This window comes from Purpureocillium takamizusanense, chromosome 1 (genome assembly GCF_022605165.1).
Source record: "Purpureocillium takamizusanense chromosome 1, complete sequence".
NCBI classification, from domain to species: Eukaryota; Fungi; Ascomycota; class Sordariomycetes; order Hypocreales; family Ophiocordycipitaceae; genus Purpureocillium; species Purpureocillium takamizusanense.
In genome coordinates this window covers 4214284-4238348 of record NC_063068.1, presented here as the reverse complement: position 1 = coordinate 4238348, position 24065 = coordinate 4214284, and the positions used below count along the sequence as shown (strand labels likewise).

General features: G+C 59.1%; 7 protein-coding genes across 8 annotated transcripts; 2 read left to right on the top strand and 5 right to left on the bottom strand.

The window, feature by feature from the left end:
• Positions 1–118: 118 nt before the first annotated feature.
• JDV02_001310 (uncharacterized protein) lies at positions 119–4174 on the bottom strand. Its single transcript, XM_047982228.1, has 2 exons — positions 2693–4174; positions 119–2621 (listed from the first exon to the last, which is right to left on the bottom strand). Exons 1-2 carry the CDS (start codon positions 3476–3478, stop codon positions 744–746), a joined length of 2664 nt encoding a protein of 887 aa, XP_047838190.1. The 5' UTR covers positions 3479–4174; the 3' UTR covers positions 119–743.
• A 1712-nt stretch (positions 4175–5886) lies between these two features.
• mtd1 (Methylenetetrahydrofolate dehydrogenase (NAD(+))) lies at positions 5887–8053 on the bottom strand. Its single transcript, XM_047982227.1, has 4 exons — positions 7927–8053; positions 7489–7781; positions 6667–7399; positions 5887–6600 (listed from the first exon to the last, which is right to left on the bottom strand). Exons 2-4 carry the CDS (start codon positions 7692–7694, stop codon positions 6517–6519), a joined length of 1023 nt encoding a protein of 340 aa, XP_047838189.1. The 5' UTR covers positions 7695–7781; positions 7927–8053; the 3' UTR covers positions 5887–6516.
• Positions 8054–9973: 1920 nt separating this feature from the next.
• JDV02_001308 (uncharacterized protein) lies at positions 9974–11903 on the top strand. Of its 2 annotated transcripts, XM_047982225.1 has the most exons (2): positions 9974–10178; positions 10285–11903. In XM_047982225.1, the coding sequence occupies exons 1-2, from the start codon at positions 10027–10029 to the stop codon at positions 11678–11680; spliced, it is 1548 nt and encodes a 515-aa protein (XP_047838187.1). In that variant the 5' UTR covers positions 9974–10026; the 3' UTR covers positions 11681–11903. The 2 variants fall into 2 exon arrangements, with proteins under 2 accessions (XP_047838187.1, XP_047838188.1); XM_047982226.1 differs by having other exon boundaries at positions 9974–11902.
• A 1105-nt stretch (positions 11904–13008) lies between these two features.
• JDV02_001307 (uncharacterized protein) lies at positions 13009–13804 on the bottom strand (the record flags this gene model as incomplete). The annotated part of the gene is made up of 2 exons (XM_047982224.1): positions 13009–13505; positions 13567–13804. The coding sequence occupies 2 exons, from the start codon at positions 13802–13804 to the stop codon at positions 13009–13011; spliced, it is 735 nt and encodes a 244-aa protein (XP_047838186.1).
• A 3337-nt stretch (positions 13805–17141) lies between these two features.
• On the top strand, positions 17142–18821 carry SWD3 (WD domain protein; the record flags this gene model as incomplete). Its single annotated transcript, XM_047982223.1, has 2 exons — positions 17142–18193; positions 18247–18821. The coding sequence occupies 2 exons, from the start codon at positions 17142–17144 to the stop codon at positions 18761–18763; spliced, it is 1569 nt and encodes a 522-aa protein (XP_047838185.1). The 3' UTR covers positions 18764–18821.
• Positions 18822–19845: 1024 nt separating this feature from the next.
• JDV02_001305 (uncharacterized protein) lies at positions 19846–21297 on the bottom strand (the record flags this gene model as incomplete). The annotated part of the gene is made up of 6 exons (XM_047982222.1): positions 19846–19987; positions 20053–20299; positions 20352–20418; positions 20482–20526; positions 20570–21170; positions 21224–21297. The coding sequence occupies 6 exons, from the start codon at positions 21295–21297 to the stop codon at positions 19846–19848; spliced, it is 1176 nt and encodes a 391-aa protein (XP_047838184.1).
• Positions 21298–21884: 587 nt separating this feature from the next.
• Positions 21885–22130, bottom strand: JDV02_001304 (uncharacterized protein; the record flags this gene model as incomplete). Its single annotated transcript, XM_047982221.1, has 1 exon — positions 21885–22130. One exon carries the CDS (start codon positions 22128–22130, stop codon positions 21885–21887), a length of 246 nt encoding a protein of 81 aa, XP_047838183.1.
• Between the last annotated feature and the right edge of the window lie 1935 nt (positions 22131–24065).

Genomic DNA, 24065 nt, shown 5'->3' with positions numbered 1-24065 from the left:
AAGACGACCCTTCTTCGCCGTGTATAGGACAGGTTGCGGAACGCGACAACAACTAAAAGTAACCGAAATCGACAGACACGATCTCACAACACGCGCGCCGTCTAGCGTGTAACAACGTAATGTCTTGTCTTGTCATTGTCATGTGCCTGCCATGGGCCGCCCTGTCGGCCTGTCGTCCATCGACCGCGCGCGCCCCTGCAGCGAGGTGAACGTCGGTATCATGTAAATGAGCCGCGTGACGCAACATCTACATGGATGATGGCTTGGCAGACACACCGCCAGCTCCCGTCCTCGCAGCACATGTCTCTGCCTGCTCCTATATCCTCGCGGTACTTGTAAGTAGGTACATCTTGTTGTGGCCGCCGCCCACTGCTCGCGTGTCCCAACATCCCTGCCTCCCAACTCGCCTGTGCTCGCGAGACCTTTCTCGTCCGCGCTGCGTGAGGCCGCGAGGAGAAACTTCTAGACAGATGGGAGCCCGTATGTATTCCGAAGAATATTCACAGACGAAAAAAAAGGGTGTACAAAGAAGGGTATCAAAAGTCATCGGGGAAAGGGGTTCCTGGGCAATAGAAGAATGACGCCACCACCGACCGAGCCCCGTCCATCCGGCTGCTGTGCCTCAGAGCACTCTCCGAACCGACTGTACGTGTGGTAGCCCAACTCCTCATCATCGTCATCACACCTGACTGGGACAGTGAAGTGAAAAAAGGGCAGGAAATGCAAACGCCTCGGCGCCGTCATCACTCGCCGCCCTCGAGTACCCGCTTGGCAGCCTCTATGCGGTGCCGAAACTTCTCCAGCCCACTAGGGTTCATCCGCGATGACTCTGTGAGTCCAAGGACGCATTTGCCCAAGCTGGCCACGACATGCTCCACCAAGAGCTGGTCCTCCCTCGACAGCATCTGGATGGCCGGCGAGTTGGGCCCTCCTCCGTTGGTGCCCTCTCGATCATACACGCTTGTCGTCTCCGACATGAGTGACTCCGCCACCTGCTTCAGGTCATACTCGGGCGACGCGCCAGGCGTAAGTATGCCGCCGCTCAGCCTCGTCCTGTTCACGAGCGGAAAGCTTCGGTTCGTCCCCGTGGACTCGAACGATGACACCGACGGCCTGTGCAGCGCCGCTTTGAAAGTGAGACTGGCTGGCCGATGCAGCACCGAATTGGCGCGTGGCCTGTCGTCCCGATAGCGTGACGCTTCGTCGCCGCTGCTGCCGCCGCTGCCGCTACCGGACGTGCCCTCAAGCGTTGCGCGACGCGCCGTCGTAGCATCCTCCAAGTGCTCGGTTGGCGTGACGAATCCGTCTTCCACCCTTGTGTCTCCTGCTGTCGTGGCCGAATTCCGACTCTCACGACCCTCGGCGGCCGTGGCGAAAGAGTCGACCGTCACAAACGTATCTAGGCTTGCACGCCGCGCAACGCCCGTTGTCGGCCCTCGAGTTGTTTGCGCCGAGTCGTCCGACCCTTCGCTCTCGTAGTCGTAGTCTCGTGTGGCCTCTTGCCTGCTGATGGTACCCATGGCGGAGTGTAGGAAGAAATGTTCGTAGTCAAAGGCGTCTTCACGGTCTTCGTGTGAGATGGCATGCTGCACCGTGTCGTGGTAGAGCGACTCGCCGCTTTCGCTTACATCATCGCGGCTGCTGTCGGCGTTGTCTTCTACCCCTTCGATGTTTGCGCCGTCTTCCACCCCTTGGGTGGCTGCGTCTTCCGCAAGTACTTCGCCGTCAACGCCCGGAGAGTGGTATGCGCCATCGAAGCCCTCATAATGCGTACCGGCGTCCTGCTCAGCCTCAATTCCAGTCACGTGGGGCTCCTCGTCATCCTGTGCCTCACGAGCCTCGTGGTAGCCATCGACTGTGGACTGCTCATCCTCCTCCGGGACGACCTCGATGCCCCTCTCCACGGGTTTGCCATCATCGTTGGCCTCGGACCCTGGCACAACGCCGTTCCAAGGAGTCACTGGTCCCGGACTCCCCTGGACTGGTGAGCTGACCTCCTGGCGCTCCGAATAACTTTGACTCCACGTGGCGTGCGTAAAGGGGCTGGGGGTTCGCAGGCTCTGCAAGCTGCGGCGCTTCATACTATCTGCGCGAGCTTGCTCCTTGAGGGTCGATATTTTGCCTTTCAATCCCTGCATCTGATCCTGAAGATCCCGAACCTGGGCGACGGATGCGGAGCGGGTGAGGGCAACCTCAGGGTACACGCCAAAGGTCGGGCTCGCGATGCTGTTGTGCTGATAGCTCGGGGGCGTCCTCTCAACCTCGACGGCGTCATCGCCGTCTTCGCTGAGCGGTGCAAGCGTCGTGTCCAGGGGATGATGCGAGAGCTTGGCGGAGGAGTGGGAATACCTGCCGCCCAAGGGCTCGGCGCTTCTCGACTGGACGGGCTGGCGGTAGCCACCGGCGGCGCCGAGGGCACTAGCGGAACGCTGCAGCTGCACCGTGGGTCGGGCCGTGGCCTGGAGGAAGCCCGTCTCGCTCGCATTTCTGGCATGGCTGGACGAGAGCGGCACGTGCTCCCGGAGCGACGTCGCGGGCCGGCCGACCGGGGACGGCGTCGAGCCGTCGGATACAGAGGAGTAGCTGAAGGTCCTGGCCCTGTTCAGGTTTCCTTCCATGGTCTGCGTTTCAAAGAGTTAGCAGTGGCTGAGTGAGACAAAGCGCAGGGCAGGTATGCATGAGCGCGGCGTACCGTGAGCCGGCGCTTGGCGTTTGCCAGGATCTGCTCAGCTCGCTTGCTGATGGAGCTCGTGGAGAAGCGGTCCTCGTTGAGGCTGAGACCCTGAGCCGAACGGGCGGCGAGGCGGGGCGAGAGAGCGGTCGAGTCGTCGACGTACGAAGAGGCCATGCTCTCCTCGTCGTCGCCCTGGAAGTTGCTGTCGTCGACACTGACGGAGTCGTCAAAGTCGTCAAAGGCGGCCGCGGCGCGCTCATGGTCGTTTATGGTACTGTTCGAGTCGGAAGAGAACCTGCGCTCCCGGGCGGCGTGTTGAGTGGAGCGCTTCTTGAACACCTTGTTGCCCATGGTTGGTGAAGAACCGAGCGGCGTGTCGTCACCACCCAAGCCGGACAGGCGAGACATGGCCTGCCGCGACTGCGTGCCGACGGTGCTCTCGACCTCGGTCACCTCACCAATGTCGGACAGCATGGTGCCGTTACCGTAAATGATCGGGGTCGTGGGGCCGAGGGGCACGGAGCCGAAGCCGACCCGGGAAAAGGAGCCAAAGTCGTTGCAGGGGCTTTGCGCATCGTGTTGCCACAGGGCAGGGGGCGACAGCGGATCGTCGTCGTCGTCGTCGTCGTCGTCGTCGTCGAGCGACTCGGAGTCGTCGTAATCGGGGAGAATCATGTCTGGATTGGTGAGGGTCGGCGACGCGGCGCCGCGGCCATCAGGGCCAGCAGCGTCGCGGCGGCCGTTGAAGCTGACCTGCATGGTCATGAGACCTGATGGAACAGCGCGCGAGCCTTGATCGAGCATGTGGTTGTCGTGGGTGTCGAGCGCTGGACAGCTGACACCCCCCCAACAGGACCCTCGGCCCGGTGTTCAAGCTGGAACGACCTCCTAATCCCGACGTCTGGGTATCGCACCATGTGTTGTAGTACGGACGGGCGTGCCGTATCAAGTAACGAATGCGTACAGCCGTCTTTCTGGTGTCGGATTTCTTTCCGTGGCCAACGCCCAGGGGGACGAGCCAGAGCCTCAATCGCGGGCTGCAGCCACAACGGCGCGGAGCGGTTCGGTCTTTGGGGTTGCGCACCGCGCAGAGCACCAGTCGGCTGGCTCCTGGTCGAGCAACGGGCTGGCGGCGGGTGTCGAGCCTAAAGCTGCAGGTTGCTGCTACTGCTCATCGTCGGGTGGGCGGGCGGGCGGGCGGTGCGAGGAGGATCGGGGGGAAGGCAAGGCGTCTAGGCGGATGAGGTGCGTTGTTGCGGTGGGAGAACAGCCACAGCTGGGGCGAGATCTTGCGTTTTGAAACCCTTTTTTTCCTTCTTATTCTTTGCTTTCTCCCCAGCCCAAGGCCCGAGCCGCAGGCTACGATGTTCAGACGAAGGAGGCGTTCTCAAAGCCCACGATGGCCACCCAGCGGCAAGCCAGGCTAGGCACTTGGACTGAAATGGGCGTTCGGACGGTGGATGTGTGTGGGCCCAGGGGCGGGACCTCGACACTCGTGTGGGTGTGTTCTCCTTTTCAAAGAGGCACGGGGGCGCTGAGTGGGCGCTGGCCCCTTCCGATGCGCCGACCGCTAGTACTAGGGGATGGTGGGTGGTGGATGGATGGGTGGACAAGGGCCTGTGGCGGTATGTACCTACGTAGCACGGGGGGGGGGGCAAAAAGAGGGGGGAGGCTTTCTGGGCTGCAGCGCTCAAGCTTGCTTGCGCACGACCTGCTAGGTACAGAGTACCTTACCTCCACTACTAACCGTGCTAAAAACGGGCTGTCTAACAGGTAATGCTGCTGCTGCAGCTGCCTGCAGGCAGGTGGTTTTTGCCGTCCGGGGTGCGCGCCAGTTCCAAGGCAGCCCGGTGGGTTGGACGACGGCGGTCGCGGACCAACAATGGGGTGGCTTTGGGGTTCTGTCTGTCTTGTCCATGGTGGTGGACGGACAGGAGGGGGCCCACACGCAAGAACCTGCCCTCACCTCACCCTCGGCTGATGAGGTGCCTCGCCAGCGCCTGCCTCGGCCAATGGGGGCGACTGAAGCATACCGTACTGTACGGATACCTAGCATCGCATCACATCGCAGCACCTTCCCCTCCCGTAGCGCCGGGCCTGAGCGCTGCGAGGCGGCTTGCTTCAAGAGGCGCCTTCAATTAGGTTGCAGGCGTGGCACAGGGCCTACTGCCCCGCCCCTTGCGTTGACGCCGACACGGAGGTGGCGGCCTTGAATCGCACGCAGTGCCGCCCGCCCGACTCGCGAGATGCCACGTTGGTATACTTAGTAACTACTGTATACTGCATGTACATACTTCGTACAGAATTTCTAAAGAAACTTGAAACAGTAGAGTACTAGTAGCTACGTATTCCAACAAGGTTGGCCGCCCTCTCTCTCTCTCCCTCCCCCCTCTTCCCCGAGAACTGCCCCCCCGTCATCGGCCGTGCGGGCGTAGATCGGGGGCGCAATCGGCCTCATGATTGGAATGGAATCTTCCAAGATTCTCCCTCTCCCACACGGCGCCGCCGCGTGTGCCTCCACTCGTCAGCGCACGTCTTGTCTGGCGTGGCCTGTTGCAGTTCAGCTTGGATGGTCCGCTCGCCGAGCACAGCTGGCGTCGCGCTTCGTCTACGAATTGTATACCATACTACATACCAAATTGAGTTGGGCAATTCCGTCGTGTTCGTCGGGACGCCCAAGATGTCACTCCGAGACACTGGCTGGGTGGGCATTATTGAGTGAGCTTGTCGAGGTGTGCGCTCATGCCCGCACGAGTTTGCCCTTTTAAATTACACGGCCAAGTCTTACACGGGTAATATGAACGAAACGTCGTCGGCAGTGGCCTGCGCCATACGGGAACCGACGCATTTGGATCGAGCGCCGAGGCTTGGGGCCCTGGCCTACTAGCCAGCCAGCTTCAGGGATCATCTCTCTTTCCCACGACCCTCGATGCCTCCCTCATTGATGACAAGCATTGTGCTGTATTTACGGCGCATTGTGGCCGGCGGAGATCCAGGCTCCAAGATGCCTAGTTGATACGTGCATGCATGCGTGCATTTGCGTGTTGCACAAAAAGTCTCACCCACCGCGTGTCGTGCTCACTCACGTCGGCACTCGCGGATCCCACCCATCTGCATTGTTACGTAGTAGTACTACATACGAGGTACTACTGTACTCAACTCTGTCAGACAGGCAGGCATCATTCGCGTGGCTGGCTGCTTCCGACCGACAGGGGGAGCCGATATGGTAAAAGCAGGCTGACGTGCACATCCCTTCATCTCGACTGCACGGCGCGCAATCAAAGCAAAATCAGGGGAGTACATATGCGCGTCGCGCGCCGTGCGTGGGACCAGGCCCGGGCTGCTGCAGAAGTACGGACCAAGTTATTCGTACTCCGTGCTTCCATCTCGATTCTCGGCCCGTGTAACCCAAACGTGTTGCTCTTGCACTGGCCTGGACTGACCTGGCCTGGCCCACCAAGGCGCATGCAAACGACGGCGCACGTGCGTCAAACGTCGCCCATGTCGTCGCCTCCACCGAGGGGGGCCATCGTCGTGCTTCACGTCACCGGCAACCAGCTGCGGAAGCAATCGACGCTGCCGTCCTCGCCAATCTCGCGAGTGCCCGGACAACTTTGCGTCGCTCCACACGTGCCAAGTAAAGGCCGCGACCGGCACATCCCATCGATGTCACGGCTCACCGAGGGCCCCGTGGTACTTGTACGACTACAGTCGAGGTATCATGAAATGGTCTAAGTCGTACCTTGTACGTGGCCCGGGGGAAATGAAGCAAAACAAAAAGGCCTTCTATCCAGCTTTTCCACGAACCAGCACTCCTCGCCTTGCTAAACGAGCGGAGCGGCTCAGTCGTCGGCGAACGCTTCGCTCTTAGCCTGTATGACGCCCTTATCCGTGCCGGCCTTGGACGGGCGGTTGGCCACGAGACGCTGGGGACAACGATGTTAGCCATGCCGTGGCGGGGCTCCTCGGCGGCGCGAATGCGTAGCACTTACCACAAGGTTCCGCAGCAGGACGGCAATGGTGACCTTGCCGACCGACGGGACGTAGATGGCGGCCTTTTCCTTGATGGCCGGCCCGTCAAAGTTCTTGTACGAGGAAAAGTTGATGCACACGGCGCCGTCGCGGATGAGCTCGGTGGGCACCTTGAACGACTCGACGGGAACGCCGCCGATGACGACGTCGCTGAGAGGCAGGCAGTCCTTGAGGCCCCAGCCCTCCTTGTCCTCAACCTGGTGGCGCGGGGCCTTGATGCCCTGGCCGCGGGTGAAGACCTGGACGCCGGTGATGTCAACCGAGTAGACGGTGGCGCCGTCGTTGGCCAGCAGGGCGGCCAGGGGCCGACCATTGACCTCGGAGCGGTTGATGACGGTGATGGTCTTGCCAAAAAGGCGGTTGCCAGCGGCCAGGATGGGGTTATAGATCTGCAGGTACTCGAGGATCTTGACGACGGCGAGCGGCGTGCACGGCAGGATCGACTTCTTCTTGTTGTCAGGCGGGTCGAGGAAGCGCACGTTGTGGTACATGTTGTGCAGGTGCTTGTGTCGCATGCCTTCGACGTCCTTGGAGAGGTCGACCGTCTCCTGGACGTACTTGTCGTGCGTCGGGTTCTGGGGGAAGATGGGGTAGTAGACGATGACGCCGTCGACCGCTTCCTCGTCGTTGGCCTTCATAATTTCCTCCTCGAGAATCTCCTTGTCGACGGTCCGAAGGTCAAAGTTGAAGCCACTGCGGAGGAGGAGGGTTATCGCGTTAGAGAAGAGCGCATAGCAATCAATGGGGGACTGCGGAACCGGAGGGCTGAGGTGAGGTCGTACTTGTCCTCGCACGTCTTCTTGGACCACTCGGCGTATTTGACGGCAGCCGGGTCGCCGTTGGCCAGGAAGGCGGCGAGCGTGGGCTGGACGCCGCCATCCGGGCCCTGGACCTTGGCCAGCGTCTCCTTCACCTCGGCCAGCAGGCCCTTGGCGATGGTGTCGGCGGTGATGACCTTGCAGGTCTTGGGCACGTCTTGAGCGGCCATTGCGAGACGAGCCGCGTCAAGGGCGGCAGAGGTGCGGTGGAGGCCTGGTTGAGGAAGGGAACCGCGCCACGATCGTATCAGAGCTGTCTGCGCATTGTCGAAAGGGGTCTCGTCAGTACTATGATTTACCGGCGACGTTGGGAGGCAGAACGCGATGGGAGGGGGAGGGGCTGGCAGATGAAGGCCACTCAATTGGCCTCGCAACAGGGGCCGCGGAAGCGGATCGACATACCCGTACGAAGCAGTGAGACTGTCAAAAGCCCACTGGCAGCAGCAGACGCGACAGCATTCAGGTCACAAGGTGCCTTTGCCCGCAAAAGAAAAGGCGAGAAAGGAAGCGTTTCCGCTCAAGCATCGCGTCACAGCAGCAGCCCAAGAAAAAAAATTATGCCCCTCTAGCGAGTGACAGATGCGGCGCCTGCCCCTCCTACCAAGTCGGGTTTAGTGCGCATGATCCCTTGGAAGGCCCCCCCAAGGCACCGCTTACCATTGGACCTGCTGGGGCTGCGATTGCGGCTCCAGGGGCATTGGCTCCCTGCGGACGCTGCGGCAGCGACTCCGACATCGTCGTCAGCCTGGGAAATACGCAATGGCGATCCTGCATACCCTGCGGCGAGGTTTGGGCTCATTCATGCGCACGACATGGGGCTTATTGCCTCTCACTCACGGTGTCCCCAACGTACTCTAGCTCGATGCGCAATGCCATCGCGACATCTGCTCACTGCCTGTCAATTGCCTTGGCGGTCCTCAGCAGCCTAGCGACAGCGCGCACCGCAGACAAAAACGATTCCTCGGTCTGTCCAAAGCTCATACAAACACAGCCTGTTGTGTACTAGAAGGATATGCGCTCACCGAAATGGCGCACCCCTTTGATCTTTATAATCCGCTCCCCCAGGCCCGAGGGGGCCCAAAGGCGGCCCCGGCGTGCGGGCGCTCTCGGAACCACATACCGACTCCCAAGACGCATCTGCCACCCCGGCATCTCTCCCCGTGGGAGCCGGCTCGCGATTCCCATCGGCCCCTCACATGCCACTCTACCATATCTGGCCACGACAGACCCTTTTAAATACTCAGAGTCCCGTATCAGCATCGAAAGACGGGCACCCTTCCGCGGAGATGCCTTTTGAGATAAGCCGGCGCTGGTTTTGCTTCCCCAGGTTCTTATCTCTGTCTCCCACGGCGAGAGAGCGGTGGAGCCTCGTCCACCCTCCGAAGCCGCATTCGTTCCCCCTTGCCCTGATAAGCACATCCTCCTCCCTCGCCCACCACGGTCGTTGTTTTTATCAAGTGCCCAGAGCCGCCAGATCCGTCTCAGACATCGGCACTGCCCAATAGGGCTTCGCGTGTGCCAATTCCCTCAGCAGCCATTCGCTCCCGCGAGTCGCTCAACATCCGTCCGGCAGGACGACGTGAAGAGACATATCCTCTCGGTGTCACCACTCGAGTCGTATTGCACTGCACGGTAGCACTTTTCGGTCCGGCCACAACACAGTTTGGGTATGACATGTCGCGGGGGATGAACTTCACACCACGCCGCGTCATCATGAGTGAAGGGAGGCGTGACGACAACTCGTGTAAACACCAATTCTCTCATTCCTACTCGAGACCGGTGAGTCTGCTGGACAATGTACAGTACAACAACTTATTAAACATCATAGAGCCATCTAAGCCCTGAGACTTCGCGCTCGCCCTGAGGCAGCGATCTGCAAGCATGCTCTATCTCCATGACGCCGCTATCACTGATATGCGATTGCGCCTCGGGCCTATCTTTAGCTCCCGCGGCCGATGGCAGTCAACGGTGGGTGGCGCTCGCTTACAACTGTCTCACTCAGGCTCACTCACACCTCGACTCTGGGTTTCGATCACTATTATCGCTCCGAACGCACCCGGAAAACTGCCGTCCGCGCCAGGCTCGTGATGCCAGCCCCCCCGGCACCCTAGGAGGCGATGTGCTGTACATCCTCGCCTTCAGCCCTGTGCTGTAGTCTCGTCCCCAGACACGTAGTCCTTGCACACCCAGCTCCATCTAGGGCTGCGGTTGGCCAGGGTGTCTGATATGAATCTGCTCTCCGGAGATGCATGTTTTGCCTTTGTCTGACTGCACTCGATGAAGACGCCCGCAACAGTAGAAGGAGATATAAACGGCCTGGCGAGACACTTTCACAAAAATCGTTACATCCGCCGGCACGCTTCGAAGACTGATAGATTCATATTCGCTACTATTCATCCTTCGGCTCCCTGAACCGGCCCTTTGAATATTAGACACTCGACCATCCATTCACACCGGTATAGGTGAAGCCCCAGATATCTCTCATACACTTCATTGTCGACCATGGCGTTCGACATATCGGTGCTATGGAAGGCCCCCGAGATCAACTCCATCACAAAAAAGGCCCGAAGCATACCGGTGCTCAACCCAGTCAACGTCTATGGACGAGTCTTTTTCTTCTCGTGGATGGGCTTCATGCTCGGCTTCTGGGCCTGGTACGATTCCCTTGACCCTTTTGACCGCCCCCCTTGCCCCTGAACTGAACCGAGTGGTGTTGGTATTTTGGGGACTCTATAACTGACAAGGCGGGCGGGTTCGCAGGTACACATTCCCTCCGCTGTTGACGGTCACCATCAAGAATGACCTGCACCTCAGCTCGACCGAAGTTGCCAACTCCAACATCATCTCCCTGACCGCCACGCTGCTGCTCCGCTTCGTCGCGGGCCCTCTGTGCGACATGTTCGGCGCCCGCAAGGTCTTCGCCTCGCTCCTGCTCGTCGGCTGCCTGCCCATCGGCCTCGCCCCCCTCGTCAAGTCCGCGGCCGGCCTGTACGTGTCCCGCTTCTTCATCGGCGTCCTGGGCGCCACCTTTGTGCCCTGCCAGGTGCTGTGCACCGCCTGGTTCGACAAGAACGTCGTCGGCACGGCCAACGCCCTGGCCGGCGGCTGGGGCAACGCGGGCGGCGGCATCACCTACTTCATCATGCCGGCCGTCTTCGACTCCCTCGTGGCCCGGCACGGCATGAGCCCGCACGAGGCCTGGCGCGTCACCTTCATCGTGCCCCTCGTCTGCCTCGTCGCCTGCGGCGCCGGCATGTTCCTTCTCTGTCCCGACACGCCCGTCGGCAGCTGGGCCGACAGGCACGAGAGCCTGGAGAAGAACCTCCAGGCCCTGGGCCTCAACGACGTTGGCGTCATGACCCCCTCTGCCTCCGCCTCCGGCTCCAGCTCTGTCTCGGACCGCCCCTCGGACGAGGAAAAGGCAGAGTCTTCCGACGACGACATTGAGAAGCGCAAGATGTCGGCCGCGCAGGCCCTCGAGGCCGCCCGCGGCGAGACGGTGGCCAAGCCCACGTTCAAGGACGCCCTCGGCGTCGTCTTCTCGCTGCAGACGCTCTTCTTCGTCGCCACCTACTCGTGCTCCTTTGGCGGCGAGCTGGCCATCAACTCGGTCCTCAGCTCCTACTACAAGGCCAACTTCCCGCACCTGGACCAGACCAAGGCCAGCAACTACGCGGCCATCTTCGGGTTCCTCAACTTCTTCACGCGACCCATGGGCGGCGTCATCGCCGACCTGCTCTACAACCGCTTCGGGCGCAACCTCTGGATGAAGAAGGGTTGGATCACGACCTGCGGCCTGTTGACGGGCGCGCTCCTCATTGTGGTCGGGCAGGTCGACCCGTCGGAGAAGAACGGGCTCAACATTGGCGTCATGGTTGGCATCGTCACCGTCGCCGCAATGTTTCTCGAGGCCGGCAACGGGGCCAACTTTGCCCTCGTTCCGCACGTCCACCCCTCCGCCAACGGCATCCTGTCGGGCGTCACCGGCGCCGGAGGCAACCTCGGCGGCGTCGTCTTTGCCATTGTCTTCCGGTTCATGGACAACGGCAAGGGCTACGACAAGGGCCTGTGGATCATTGGCGTCGTCACCATTGCGCTGAACCTGGCGGTGTGCTGGATCCCGCCGAGGCCCAAAGGCCAGGTCGGCGGGCAGTGAGAGGGATCGAGCGGGACAGAACGGTGTTTTGGAGGATTTTGCGCTTGAAGGGTCCTCAGAGCGACGGTCTACTGGGTCCTTTCAGCAAGTGTGTTTTCTTTTTTACCTACGGCAGGCGGGCGTTTTGGCGCTGGAGATGAAGCTTTTTAGACGAGACCGACCTTAGTAGTGGTTCATTTTCTACGCAGTACGCCGTAATGATATCCAAAAAGTTCATCCACCACACCTCGAAACTACAATCCTCCAAGATGCATGCGTCCTGTTCTCACGAAAGAGCCACAGACGCAACCCGAGTTTTTTTTTTTTTAAAAAAAAAGGGACTCGCACCCTCCCCCCGGACCTTAATCATTCATTTATTGACTATTCTCAATTACTACGTACTATCAAAAAGGTGCAGTCACGTTGACCAGGGGGCGTGCGCAATGCCGATCCGATCGCATCGGCTCCCCACGCTCCTTGTCTCCCCACCATGCGTGGGTCGCGAGCTTCTTCACTCCTGGAGCACAAACCAACCCCCCGTTCTGGCTGGCGGTTGGCGAGCGAGACCTGCTTGCCTGCATGCCCCTCGACGTCATCCGAGACAAATGTCGTCTGCATGGGGGAAGTCTGACGACGGCCACGTGAGAGCGCCGGTTTTTTTTGTTTGAATTATTCGCTCACCGCGATGATACGGCCCGAAGGCACTTCATGGTGTTGACAGCCGCGATCCGGCTTGGCCGTCGCAAAGTTTCGTGTCGTGACGTTGCGACACGACGACACGAAACTTTGCGACACGATCCTACACGAACTTCATCGTTGCCTTTGGTCCCGCCGCGTGGGTGCGCCACACCCAAGGTTCGGCTCCACGACATTCTTGTCTTACAATTTGACCGAGCTGTCGAAGTCTCGACGCAGCCCCGCCCTGTCTCACATTCCAACGCGCAGAGGTAGGTACCTTGTTTCATACCGACCAGAGGGCCCTCAAAATAAACACCAAACGTATTCATCACCAGTGGGCCGGTAGCAGCGTGGGAGCTGTCTTCCTCACTCAAGTAGCATGGGCCGTGCGTGACCCTCTATTATCGGTGACGCCGCACCGCAGTGTCGGCGTCGCAATGAGAGCCCGACTTGCGGGGAAGGATGGCGGCACGCCTGTCCAACATGTAATCTAGTAGTACAATCCGGAGCCCTTTCCAACCCATTCCCGCGAACAAGCCATGTGCATTACCTTGAAGCGGACCCTGACCAGGACGCCCCAGAGCTGGACTCCCAAACGTGCTGAATATTATTCCGTCGTGAAGAGTAAATCAGAGCAGAAACCCGCCCAACCTCTGACTGAAAGGAAACCCTTACATGGCCAGGAGGGCAACAAAGAGACCAGCAACGACACTGAGAGAGCCGGCGCCCACGAAAGAGGCGGCGGCAGTGGGCACCGTCGGCGCGGCAGTCGTCTTGGAAGGGTTGACGACGGCGGTGCTGGTGATGACGACGGGGCCAGTCGAGCTGGCGGGCTTGGTGGTCAGCGTCGTCGAGTTGCTGGGGAACGTCGTGGTGGTCTTGCGGATAGTAGTCGACGTGGTGGTGTTGTGGTGAGCCTGCGAGGTGGTGGTGGAGCTGGGAACGCTGGTCGAGGACAGCGTGATCGTCTTGGTGCCGTGCGAGGTCGTCAGAGTAACGGAGCCACTGCCGGAGGCCTTGCCACCATTGCCCTTAATAGTGAACGGGTTGGAGTACTGGAAGACGGAGGTTTCACCCTGAACCTCAATGACCAGGCCATAGACGGCCTTATCGCCGAGGTTAGGGTCAATATTCCACTCATAACGGAGAGCAGAGTTGTCGATACCAGCTACGGAAACGTCAGTCGCGCGTTGCAAACATGAAAACATCAAGGTATAGGCTGAACTCACTGGCGATGGGCTCGAGGCGAACCTGAGTGTTCTGAGTAGCGCCGCCGATGAGATGAATGTTGACCTTGGATTTGGCATACTTGGCGGCGGTGCGGACCGGGGCCTGCCACTCGATCGTGTAGACCGTGCCAGCCTCGAGAGCCTCGTTCTTGAGCGGCTTGGAGATGGGATTAAAATCCGGACTTTGCGCGAAGGCAGTGGCGGCCATGGCCACGAAGGCTGCAAGGGTGAAGCGCATCTTGACTGGTTGATGAAGGAGGTAGATGTTGTTTGCTGCTGGTGAGGAGCGGCTTCAACAGTGACTTGACGGCTGGGAAAGAGCGACTTGAGCGTTGTACAAAAGAGTGTGGTTGGCGAGGAGCCTTTGTAAAGAATGAACGAGACAAGTTTAAGTTTAAACGGGTGGGAGAGAAGGGGAGGGAAGAGGGAAAAGAGCCGCACGCCTCGAAGTGGTGGTCCCGGTGAAGAAGTACCGTGGACGAGAGGGGAAGGAACCGAGCCGGACTACGTTCCAATCTACCTGCCTGCTTACCTTCACACCCCCCGATTATCTCCAGGGGAGGAGGGCAAGGTACAGGGCAGGGCAGGGCAGGGCAGGATGGCATGGCAGGCAGGCACGCGGCCATCGGGGCGAACGAACGTGCCTGCCATCCATCGTGCCATCGTCGAAGTGGGCATCGACGGCGGCGTGGTGCGTGCAGGTGGGTGGGTGGAGGGCGGGGCGGAGCTGGTACGTACCGTACCGCTGGAGCTCGACCCCTGCTCCCTCCTTCCTAGCCAACGCAAGCCCAGTCACAGGCGACTTCCATCCTGCGGCGCTGGGGCCCAGCCATGCCAGCTTGCCGTTCTGAGATGTGTGCCTGTTGATGACGGGATCGAGAGCGCGGTCGGGTGGGGCCCCGCCAGGGGAAAGCAAATTGCATCTGCAGGAATGGGCGGCCGCGATTGGTGGGCCCCGACCGAGTCCTCCTCTGGCGCCGTCGCGGCCAATTAGTGCAGGATGCGAGGTCCCGCATAGCGCCTTCCAGGTTGGTGTGAACGAAGTACCTAAGTTGCCTCCCTACGGGCACTGACTGGAGCTCTTGGGTTCTCTTCAGCCAGCTCCCCAGCCTGGCGCAGCCCAAAAAGCCCCATCCCGTAGCAGGCGCGGCGCCGCCCCAGTTAGTAGGTACTTGGTAGCTTCTACTAGTAGGGACGTGTGATGGCTGCCCGGCGGCTGAGAGTCCGTTTGGTCTGGACGGGGATGGGCTCGACTGCACTGCCCTGGGGCAGCCGCCATTCCAGTCATTCACTGCCTTGGAAGTTGGCCGCCGACACCACTGCATGCATGGCGCGCGAACCCCCGGGCTAAGCCAGATGGCGAAATGCCCGACGGCATGACCCCTGAGCCTATGAGGGGAATTTCTGTGCACTGAGCGACCAAGCGCAAAGCGAAGAGAGAAAGTTCAAGTCTGGCAACGCAACCCAGGCACGTACTTCGTATATTAACTAGTACGTATGACTTTTCGTCGCCCCTTCCACGCTTTCCGGGCATCGGTTGGTCAGGGCAATGTCACCAGCGGCACCGAAAGTAACCTCGCCAGCCATGCCAATATTAAGGGCCCAGCACCGCAAGCCATCAGCCGGGGGTCGCGACGCGAGAGCGTGACTCCGACTCGACGCCACGGAAAATTGACGCTATGTCGTCAGGCGCTTGGGGAAGAGCGCAATCAACAAGTGTCGACGCCGCCTGGCATCAGCCGCTCGCGCCCTGTATTAGCCACGAAACCTGTCGGGCGGTGGCAGCATCGTCGCCCACCCTCTCTTACTTATTTATGGTCCTGCCTTGGGCAAGGCAGATTGCGTCCCCCCCCCATCTGGCGCCATCCATTGTTTGCGCCGCTGGCCGCCCGCCCACTGAACGGCAGCGCCGGTTATGACGGCGCAGGAGGCGCATAAAGCACGATGTGACCGTGCAAGCAGGCCCACCCCGTCCATCGTGGGCAGTCCCGTCCCGTGACTCCATCGCTTGATTCTGCCGACCCAGCGAGCCCCAGTATGGCAGCAAACCCCAACGCCGAGAGAAACGCGAGCCATTACCTTAGACACTGGAACCGTTTCTTTCGTGCCGGACCGTACTTTACTGTGCACGCACTAACTTGAAGGAAGTCCTCGGCGCAACAAGGGGGGAAATGCTCGGCCAGCCAGCCCTATCATTCATGCATGGAGTGGAGCCCCGTGCAAATCCGGCCCTATCCGCCCCTCCAGCAAGCACCCACACAATTACTAGCCACACCCGCCCGGGCATCTTGCGTGCTCTCGGCCAACCAGGGAAGCTAACAAGCAGCAAACATGGCTGTACGTCAGGCCCACGCCGTTCAGCACGGGCGCATCGTTTGCTGCCGTCTTCTGCATCGACAACGTATCCTCTGCCGTGTTGGCGGGCAGCCCAGTCAGTGGCGGGCAAAGCGGGCCGGGCGCTGGTCAATTGTGTCGACACTTCTGGCTTGGCTTGGACACAAATGCCTACGATTGTCCTGGCCTCGCGAATACTGTAGAGGGCACGCGGCCATAATGTGCTGCAGATATGGAAAAGGTCTTTTCTCGGTCACGCCGTCGGAAACAGCCAAAGTACGTCGGAAACAGCCAAACCACGTCGGAACAGCCAAGCAAAACATACGAAGATCCCAGTTGCACCTTGGTCAAGCCTTTGAACTCCTGAACTCATGCGCATAGTTAAACTCAATTTTGACCCAACCGTCCTGGAGCTTGGCAGGACCTGTGCATTGATCAAGTCGTGCTTGTTTGATTCCTCTTCAATGCGAGGGCAAGGTGTCGCCCATTGTTAGCATCGTGGCACCATCAGAGTCAAGAAAGAGTCTGATCTGTCGCCAGCGGGATCTGAGACACACCCCGTGCAACGTAGGTGTCGGCAAAGGGTGTATGTATCCTGTACATGAGTTCCAAGTCAAGAACTCTTCAGCCTCTCGGTCTGCCACTTTGGCAGCCTCGCCGCAGCTGGCGTCCATGTCGCGATATTGGCTTCGACTATCGAACATGTGCGCGCGCCGCAGGCGTGCTCGGCTTCCCAGGGCTGGCCTGGACCAACGACGCCTCGCTGCAGCCACGGCAGATGTCGCGAGCCCATGTGCCGGGGCTGAGAGACGAAAGCACAACGGCGAAGCAGCAATGGCACGTATTGAGCAAGCCTTGACCACGAGCACGAGCGCGCGGCTGAGGTACGTACTGTATGTATGTATGCAACCAATGCATGTGCTTTCCTTGCCTGTCGATGATATTCGCGTCCCAGGACGAGTCAAAAGGTGCTTCGCGACGGCTACGCGCTGGAGCAGCCACTCAACTCACTGGCTGGCCGTGCTTGAAGGTTGCCAATGAGCTGGACAAGCTCGGGTGAACGAGTGGCACCTCCAGAGCTGTCTGTCAGCCGCAGCTTGCGCCACAATGCTCAGCCCCACACGAGCACAAGTTGACCCGAATGTCACGGGAAAGCGCGTCACGGTCCCTCCTGCCGACTTTTTGTGTGTCGATTCGAGGTGGTGTATCGCTCCCCTTGCGTCCATTGTGCCTCCTAGCCAATGGCGCGTCACCACCAGGCCCATAATTCTCCCCGGCAGCCTCGCGCCAACCTCAATCCCTCGCAACCTCTCTCAGCCTCGTGGTTCAACGACTTCAAACCAGGCATGGACTCCAGCAGCCGTGACGAGTTGGCGGCCAAGACGCCCCCACTCAAGCGTAGGAGGACCGATGAAGACTCCTTGCGGCGTTCGGGGTCGCCCGAAGGCGACGACGGGTCAAGTCGCCAACATCCCATAACCCGCCGGAGGAGCTCCACGGACCATGAAGTGGCCAACGGCAACGAATATGCTTCTTCGCGCCATCGGCCCTCGCGATCGCCATCACCCTCCCGCTCTCGCTCACGACGCCGCCCAAGATCACGATCCAGCTCCAGCTCTCGGACGCGCTCAGAATCCGCACCTCAGTCACGCACCAGATCCCACTCCCGCCGCCGCTCCCCCTCCCCCAGCACCTCGGACCGCACCCGCTCCGAATCATACTCCCCGAGGCCGAGACAGGCGCCCACGCCGCCGCAAGAACCTCTCCGACCAGATTACCGGCCCAAGCTCGTCCTACACGGCCATACGCAGCCCGTCTCCCAAGTGCGGATATCGCCCAATGGCCGCTTCATCGCCTCGGCGTCCGCTGACGCGACACTCAAAATTTGGGATGCCGCGACCGGCGCACACATGGACACTCTAGTCGGGCACATGGCTGGTGTCAGCTGCCTCGCTTGGACCCCCGACAGCAACACTCTAGCTAGTGGCTCCGACGACAAGGCCATTCGGCTATGGGATCGCGTAACCGGCCGGCCCAAAACGACAACCCGCAAGTCAAGGGCAGGCCAAGAAATCGCCGCTTTGCGGGGCCACCACAACTACATACACTGCTTGGCGTTTTCACCGAAAGGGAACATTCTTGCCAGCGGATCTTATGACGAGGCAGTCTTCCTGTGGGACGTGCGGGCCGGGCGGCTTATGAGGAGTTTGCCGGCTCATAGCGATCCTGTGAGCGGCATCGACTTTTGCCGCGACGGAACGCTGGTCGTGAGTTGTTCGACGGATGGCTTGATGTACGTTTTTGATATGCAAAATCGCGTTGCCTCTCGATGCTGATAAGCTACAGCCGAGTCTGGGACACTTCCACCGGCCAGTGCCTGCGGACCCTCGTCCATGAAGACAACCCCGCCGTGACGAACGTCTGCTTCTCCCCGAATGGCCGCTTCGTCCTGGCCTTCAATCTGGACAATTGCATACGCCTCTGGGACTACGTGGCCGGTACTGTCAAGAAGACGTACCAAGGGCATCGTAACGAGAAATTTGCCATCGGCGGCTGCTTCGCCGTGCTTGACGGTGAGCCGTTTATAGCGTCGGCAAGCGAGGATGGCGATATTGTCCTATGGGACGTCAAGACTAAGGATATCCTACAACGCGTGCCGGGGCACAAGGGAACTTGCTTCTGGGTCGACGTGCACGGCGAAACGATGGCGAGCTCAGGGCAGGACAATACCGTGCGGGTGTATCGCCACAAAGGGAGCAGTAACGGAACGAACGGCATGGTGGGTGCAACTGAAGGAGGACCTGAGGGGCTGCTTGACGAGTTGCCCATACGGCAGGAAGACGTCAAGGTCGGGAACGTCTGAACAGTGATGACTCTGATGATGACGACAATCGACAGAATAATAAGAATGATCTTTATCACTTTTTGGTCTCTGCTAAACGTCTGCACTCGTGTGTTCCCCTCAGAATGGCGGGATCCGTCGTCCTTCGCAGAAATCTCCCACTTCCAGACCATTCCCTCTAGCCTCTCCTCTGGCCTCTCCAAAAAAAAAAAAAAAAGACCATGGCTCTCCAGAGAGCCTGGAGTACGCAATTTGTGCGCCTTGCTGTCCAGTCAATGCCCATTCAGTGGTACTCGATGAGCACACTGTGGCTGGCGACGCGATTTCCCTCGTAGATGACCGCAAATTCCGCGATACCACCAGAGTACGTCATCGCAATATCATATTCCAAGATATGATAAGTCAACCCCTTCCTGTTTGTCTGTGTGGGAAGATCGCTTATCAATACCAACTCATTCCAAGTAACGGTGCATAAGGTCTTGATTCGCTCGTCGTGTTGGCGGCTGGGAGGCGGCGTGGCAGATGTGAAGAAAAAGTCTTCACTGGGAGTCTTAACTGTTGTCTGCCTAGAATCGTGTTCATATTTTCGATTATATCTGCGGGTGATCTTCATGTCTTCATCGAGGCATTGTCCCTGAGGGATCGTGAGTTGCCGCATCATATGCATGTGGCTCGGGGAAGCCATGAGTACCGTACCTCCAGGATGAACCAATCCATCTGATTTTGTGCGGAATAGCGGAGAAGAAATTTGCACCAGTATCTATCTTGCAAAGAGTGAGCCAAGATGTTCCACTCTTCATTGCAGGAAGTACCATAGCTGGCCCGCGCCACCCTTGCTTTCACCGCCACGGGGGGAGGATGAAGCAGGCCACGTAGGGTGCGGCCGTGCATGACTGCTCCCTGGCATATAGCGGTCCAGCTAGGGATTCGTATTAGTAGGCTGTGTATGATTGTCACAATCTGTAGACTCACGGCTCATGGCCCATCGGCTGGTGAATACAGGTAGAGCTTGGAATCCACGTCTTGAGGCGATCATGTAGATATGGGCTGCGGCCGAAGCCGCCGACGAGAACGACATGCTTCTTCAAGTCAGCAGCAGCTCGCTATAATGCTGATCGAAACTGTAAAATTGGAGAGCTTGCCTTGGCCGCCTCCTCGTATTTCGCTTTGATTGCCGCCAACTGCTCCCGCAGTAGTATCTCGTTTTTCTCGACAACCGGTTCAAACACTTGCGTGACTGCATCCCTGCGAGCCCTGCGTCAGAAGATGATAGAATATATCGGCTTTTACGATAGCAATGGGGTACTGACGAGCTGAGCTCAATTTCTTTGGTTCTTTTCTGACCCCGACCCGGGGCCCGACACGCCGCGGGAAGGTCCTCGACCAGCCAGGACCGTTGCTTGCAATCGAATTGAGGCTTGATATTGTGCTCCCAATTGTCGTTGAGAAACTTGCGCGTCTCACGCTTGCTGAATTGTCCGAAGACCTTTTGGCCCAATCGTTCCTGCATCAGGTTGAGGAACTCCTCGTCCACGAAAGTGCCGCCGCATAAATCCCCTGACTGGATATCAGACGGGCTTTGAGGCACGGACTCATGGTGAACACATACCTGCACCCTTGACGCATTCTTGCACCTCAAATGGTGTGACGCTCTGTACCACATAGCTGATGAGATCCTGCTCACATTCGTCAGCCTAGGTGATGGTGGCCGAAGGGGCAGAGTTGCGCAGGCCATGTACCGCTGTGCCGCCTCCTGCATCACAAACGACCAAAGTATCTCCGACCTGGACCTTGTGTCAGCAAGGCATTGCAAGACATAGCACGGACAGGCTCAATCTGTCTGTCACTTGCCTCGACCGTGGACTTCTTGGAGAGGCGAGAGACGACCGCCAGCGCTGCGGCCTCCGGCTCCGAGAGAAGACTCAGCTGAGTGTCTCCGCACTCACGCTTTGTGAGCAAACCAGCCTTTTGAGCGGCCTGTCTCATTCTTTCCTGAGCGTATGGTTGCCATATCGCAGGAACGGTGATGACGATGTGAAATTTGGACCTCTCAACTGAGTCGTTGCCAAGTTCCCTGATGATTAGACTCAGACTGTGCTCCCACAGACGCCTCAAGAAAGCAGCGACCATGTCAATGGGTTCCTGGTTCTGCTCGTATTGATACTCACGGGCCTCGCGAAAGTGGGCTGAGCGGCGGACATAGCTGGGAACATCTTTCTCTTCCAGAAGCAGTAGCTTGAACCATCGAACCTCCTGAGCTTGTCGTAAGGCATCGTAGCCCCATGCCTCGACCTGGCCATTCTCATTGTACGATAGCGCCGTTGGGACTTTCTCCGTGTTGGAGCAGTTCCTGAGATGCGTGGACCAAGTTGAGATGACGCGAATGTTCTGGCAGTCTTCCGAATCGGTCCACGCGACGCCGGAGTAGCTGTAGCAGGCGAATTAAGACAAGCCTGAGGAGTTTGTAGTCTCGCGACTTACGTTGTTCCAAAATCGATGCCGATGATGATGGAGGGCTCTTTGGAGTCCTTTCCGCCCCCGAGGGAGCCCGACATGGTCGATGGCGCGGTCTTGAAACGGCCCGATTGAAAGGGAAGCACAAACGAGCAAGATAAGTAAGTTTCTCTGGTGAGCCTAAATCTGGGACCGCGAGTAGGGTCAGATAGAAATTCTCTATGGCATAGATACCTGCCCGAGAGTTGTTAGTGCGAGCTGGTAGCCCTGGCTTGTCCCTGAAAAGAAGGCAGAGAGGGTTGGGAGAAGAGGAAGAATCTAAGAGTTGAGTTTGTCAACGGCCTGTGTGATCCTGTTCAGGTTCAATGACGCAGCGCCGTGCTGGTGAATGGTGGAGCGGTTGCTGTAGCTGCACAGCTTCGAGGAGAACACACGGAGTTGAGTCACTGCAAACCGAATCACAGGTAACGAACAACGATGAACCACGACTTCCGGTCTTCGTTTGCACGCCGCACGGTATAGAGGGCTGGCAATTCTCGACTTCCAAGAGCAGGATTGAACTCGTGACGTGCTCGTGTGCACATTATGAAGGAGACAGAGACTCGTTATCTTGGCGCGTTGAAACTCGGGCTGCATGTAACAGTCCCAATTCTACGGCTACATGACAAACCCATTTGCTGCCGGGCGCTCACAAGTCGCCCGCAAACTTTGGGCCGTATCCCAGCTCGTTGAGCTCGGAGTGAACAAGCTGACGGAGCCAGAGCCTGTCGCTGGGGGGCACGCTGCGCTTGCTCTCCTCGTCCGAGCACCATTCGACGACGGCGTCGTGCTCCATGAAGACTTCCACCATGGCCTTCCACAAGTCCATCTGGGCATTGTCAGAATGGACCCTGGCATTATAGTATTGAACCACGGCGTCTTCGACGGCGTACATCTGTCGGTCGTTGTCGAACCAGCTTACGTGACCACCCTGTCGGAAGCACTCTTTGAGGTTTTCCGGCGTGGGATCATGGCGAAAGACGTCAAAGGGGTCCTTGGACAATCATCCTGGCTGTCTACGTTGGGAGAATTTGACTACGGTTGGATGCTACGGCAACGGAAAGGTCAAGAGTGCGGTATGATGTTGTGAGTGAGCGAGAGGGTGAGATGTCGTATAGCGAGTAGCTGGGGAAGAGCGTGGGCAGGCTGTCGCCGACTGGATTTATAGAGGCCGATGAAGGCATCATGAATCATGAGAGTAAGTCTGTCTGCGTCCGTTGACAGTGATTTTATGAGGCAGTGAAGCCAAACGTGGCAGGCCAGATGAGAGTTGGCAACGACGGAGATGAGCTCTGTGAGCTGCTGATGTAGTGGCAACTTCCATGGACGAAGATATGAAGTACATGATGCCCTTGTTTTAAGTGCGTAATTTGAGTGAAGTACGGCGCAGGAGTTTCCGTCATACGTATGAGAGCACCAGTTTGAGGAAATGAAGACCGAGCAGCACTGGGAGGCGAAGCAGCGCTCTCTCATCATTCTTACATGAGGAGGACGGCATTGAGCGAGTGGGTTAAACAAGCGAGCTTGATGACCCGGGAGATTGACACGGAGGAGGCTTGGGCGTTTGTACCGCTATGCAGAGGCAAACGGAATGAATCGCAGCGTGGCGCATGGATGAGGCGGACTTGTATTGGTGAAACCAGTCGCGTGGAGCCAGGACGACTTCTTGTTGGGCGGCGCCGGACAGAGGGCGAGAGAGGGAGATTGAGGGTGAGAGAGCATTGGAGCGGATTCCCTTCAAGACAGAAAAAGGGTGGGCGCGGGCAGGTGACGAGTGGTGAGTGAGTGAGGCACGAGCGAGGCGCCGACGATGGTGAGTGGCCGGGTCGAGGTTGGAGGTGACGGACTCTGACGGGCACCTCGAGTGACTGATTGGTGCCAGGGAGCCGGGGGGGTGTGCTGGATGATGATGATGATCAAGTGGAGCGGGCGCCACGGTTGGATCCATGGATGGGTTCTGTGTCGAGCGCGTGGCGGGTCCCCCCCCGCCAGCCGGCCCGCATTGCTTGAGTGAGATGCTGGTGATCACAGGATCTGGTGGCTCTGCCCGTGCTGTCGCCTCAACTGAGCGAGCAGCACCAGAGGGGGGGGGGGGGGCGGGCGGCCTGGTACCTGGGCCTACCTACAGTACTAATACGGTAGTACTACAGGTATTGAATGTTGGTGGGGGCGGCCTTGCTGCTGCCAGGAGCACAGTCGGGTGCTTCCAGTGGTCAGTCATCTGCTGGCGGTTACCTATTAGTGGTGCAAACACGCACTGCCAGCGAAGCCAGTCTGGGGGCCCAACATGAACTGCCATATGGATGGAGGGCCTCCCCCGCGCGCGTGCGAGCGCCACGGCCCAATGGCACATACTACTAAGGTAGTGGGGGGGCCCGAACAGAAAACTCGCCGACATAACGTCCATACTACCCAGGTAAGTTACCTCGTAGTTACTGCAGTAGTTTGACGCACCCAGGGTTCTGCTGAGGGTCCGCGCCGGCACTGACACGGTGGGAGTGGAGTGGATTTGGGGGGCTCCCCCCACTGCAGGTGGAGCCTCCAGCATCCACCATCCCGCCCTCTCTGGGGCATGGCACCCCGTCCACCTACACCACTGTACGGTCCCACGGGCGTCAGTGCGCCTCTGCCGCGGGATGGGCGCGTGGCCACGGCGGCTTCAGCGCTCACTGGTCGGGTCGTTGGGTCGGTCACTGTGCTGGGCTGCTGGCTATAGTAGGTGGTATTAAGGCACCAGGTACTAACCAACCTGGAAGGTTGCTGCTGATGGGATGGAGGAGTGCCTATCTTTACGCTGAACATGCAGCAGCGCTGCCTGCACGGCTTGCAC

What these genes read in the sequence shown, in the direction of transcription:
- JDV02_001310 (XM_047982228.1), bottom strand. Translation starts at nt 3,478, where the DNA reads ATGCTCGATCAAGGCTCGCGCGCTGTTCCATCAGGTCTCATGACCATG. An exon ending in ACGCCAAGCGCCGGCTCACG is followed by an intron (nt 2,622 to 2,692) that starts GTACGCCGCGCT and finishes TTTGAAACGCAG; the next exon opens with ACCATGGAAGGAAACCTGAA.
- mtd1 (XM_047982227.1), bottom strand. Translation starts at nt 7,694, where the DNA reads ATGGCCGCTCAAGACGTGCCCAAGACCTGCAAGGTCATCACCGCCGAC. An exon ending in AAGAAGACGTGCGAGGACAA is followed by an intron (nt 7,400 to 7,488) that starts GTACGACCTCAC and finishes CCTCCTCCGCAG; the next exon opens with TGGCTTCAACTTTGACCTTC. An exon ending in TCCTGCTGCGGAACCTTGTG is followed by an intron (nt 6,601 to 6,666) that starts GTAAGTGCTACG and finishes CGTTGTCCCCAG; the next exon opens with CGTCTCGTGGCCAACCGCCC.
- JDV02_001308 (XM_047982225.1), top strand. Translation starts at nt 10,027, where the DNA reads ATGGCGTTCGACATATCGGTGCTATGGAAGGCCCCCGAGATCAACTCC. An exon ending in ATGCTCGGCTTCTGGGCCTG is followed by an intron (nt 10,179 to 10,284) that starts GTACGATTCCCT and finishes GCGGGTTCGCAG; the next exon opens with GTACACATTCCCTCCGCTGT.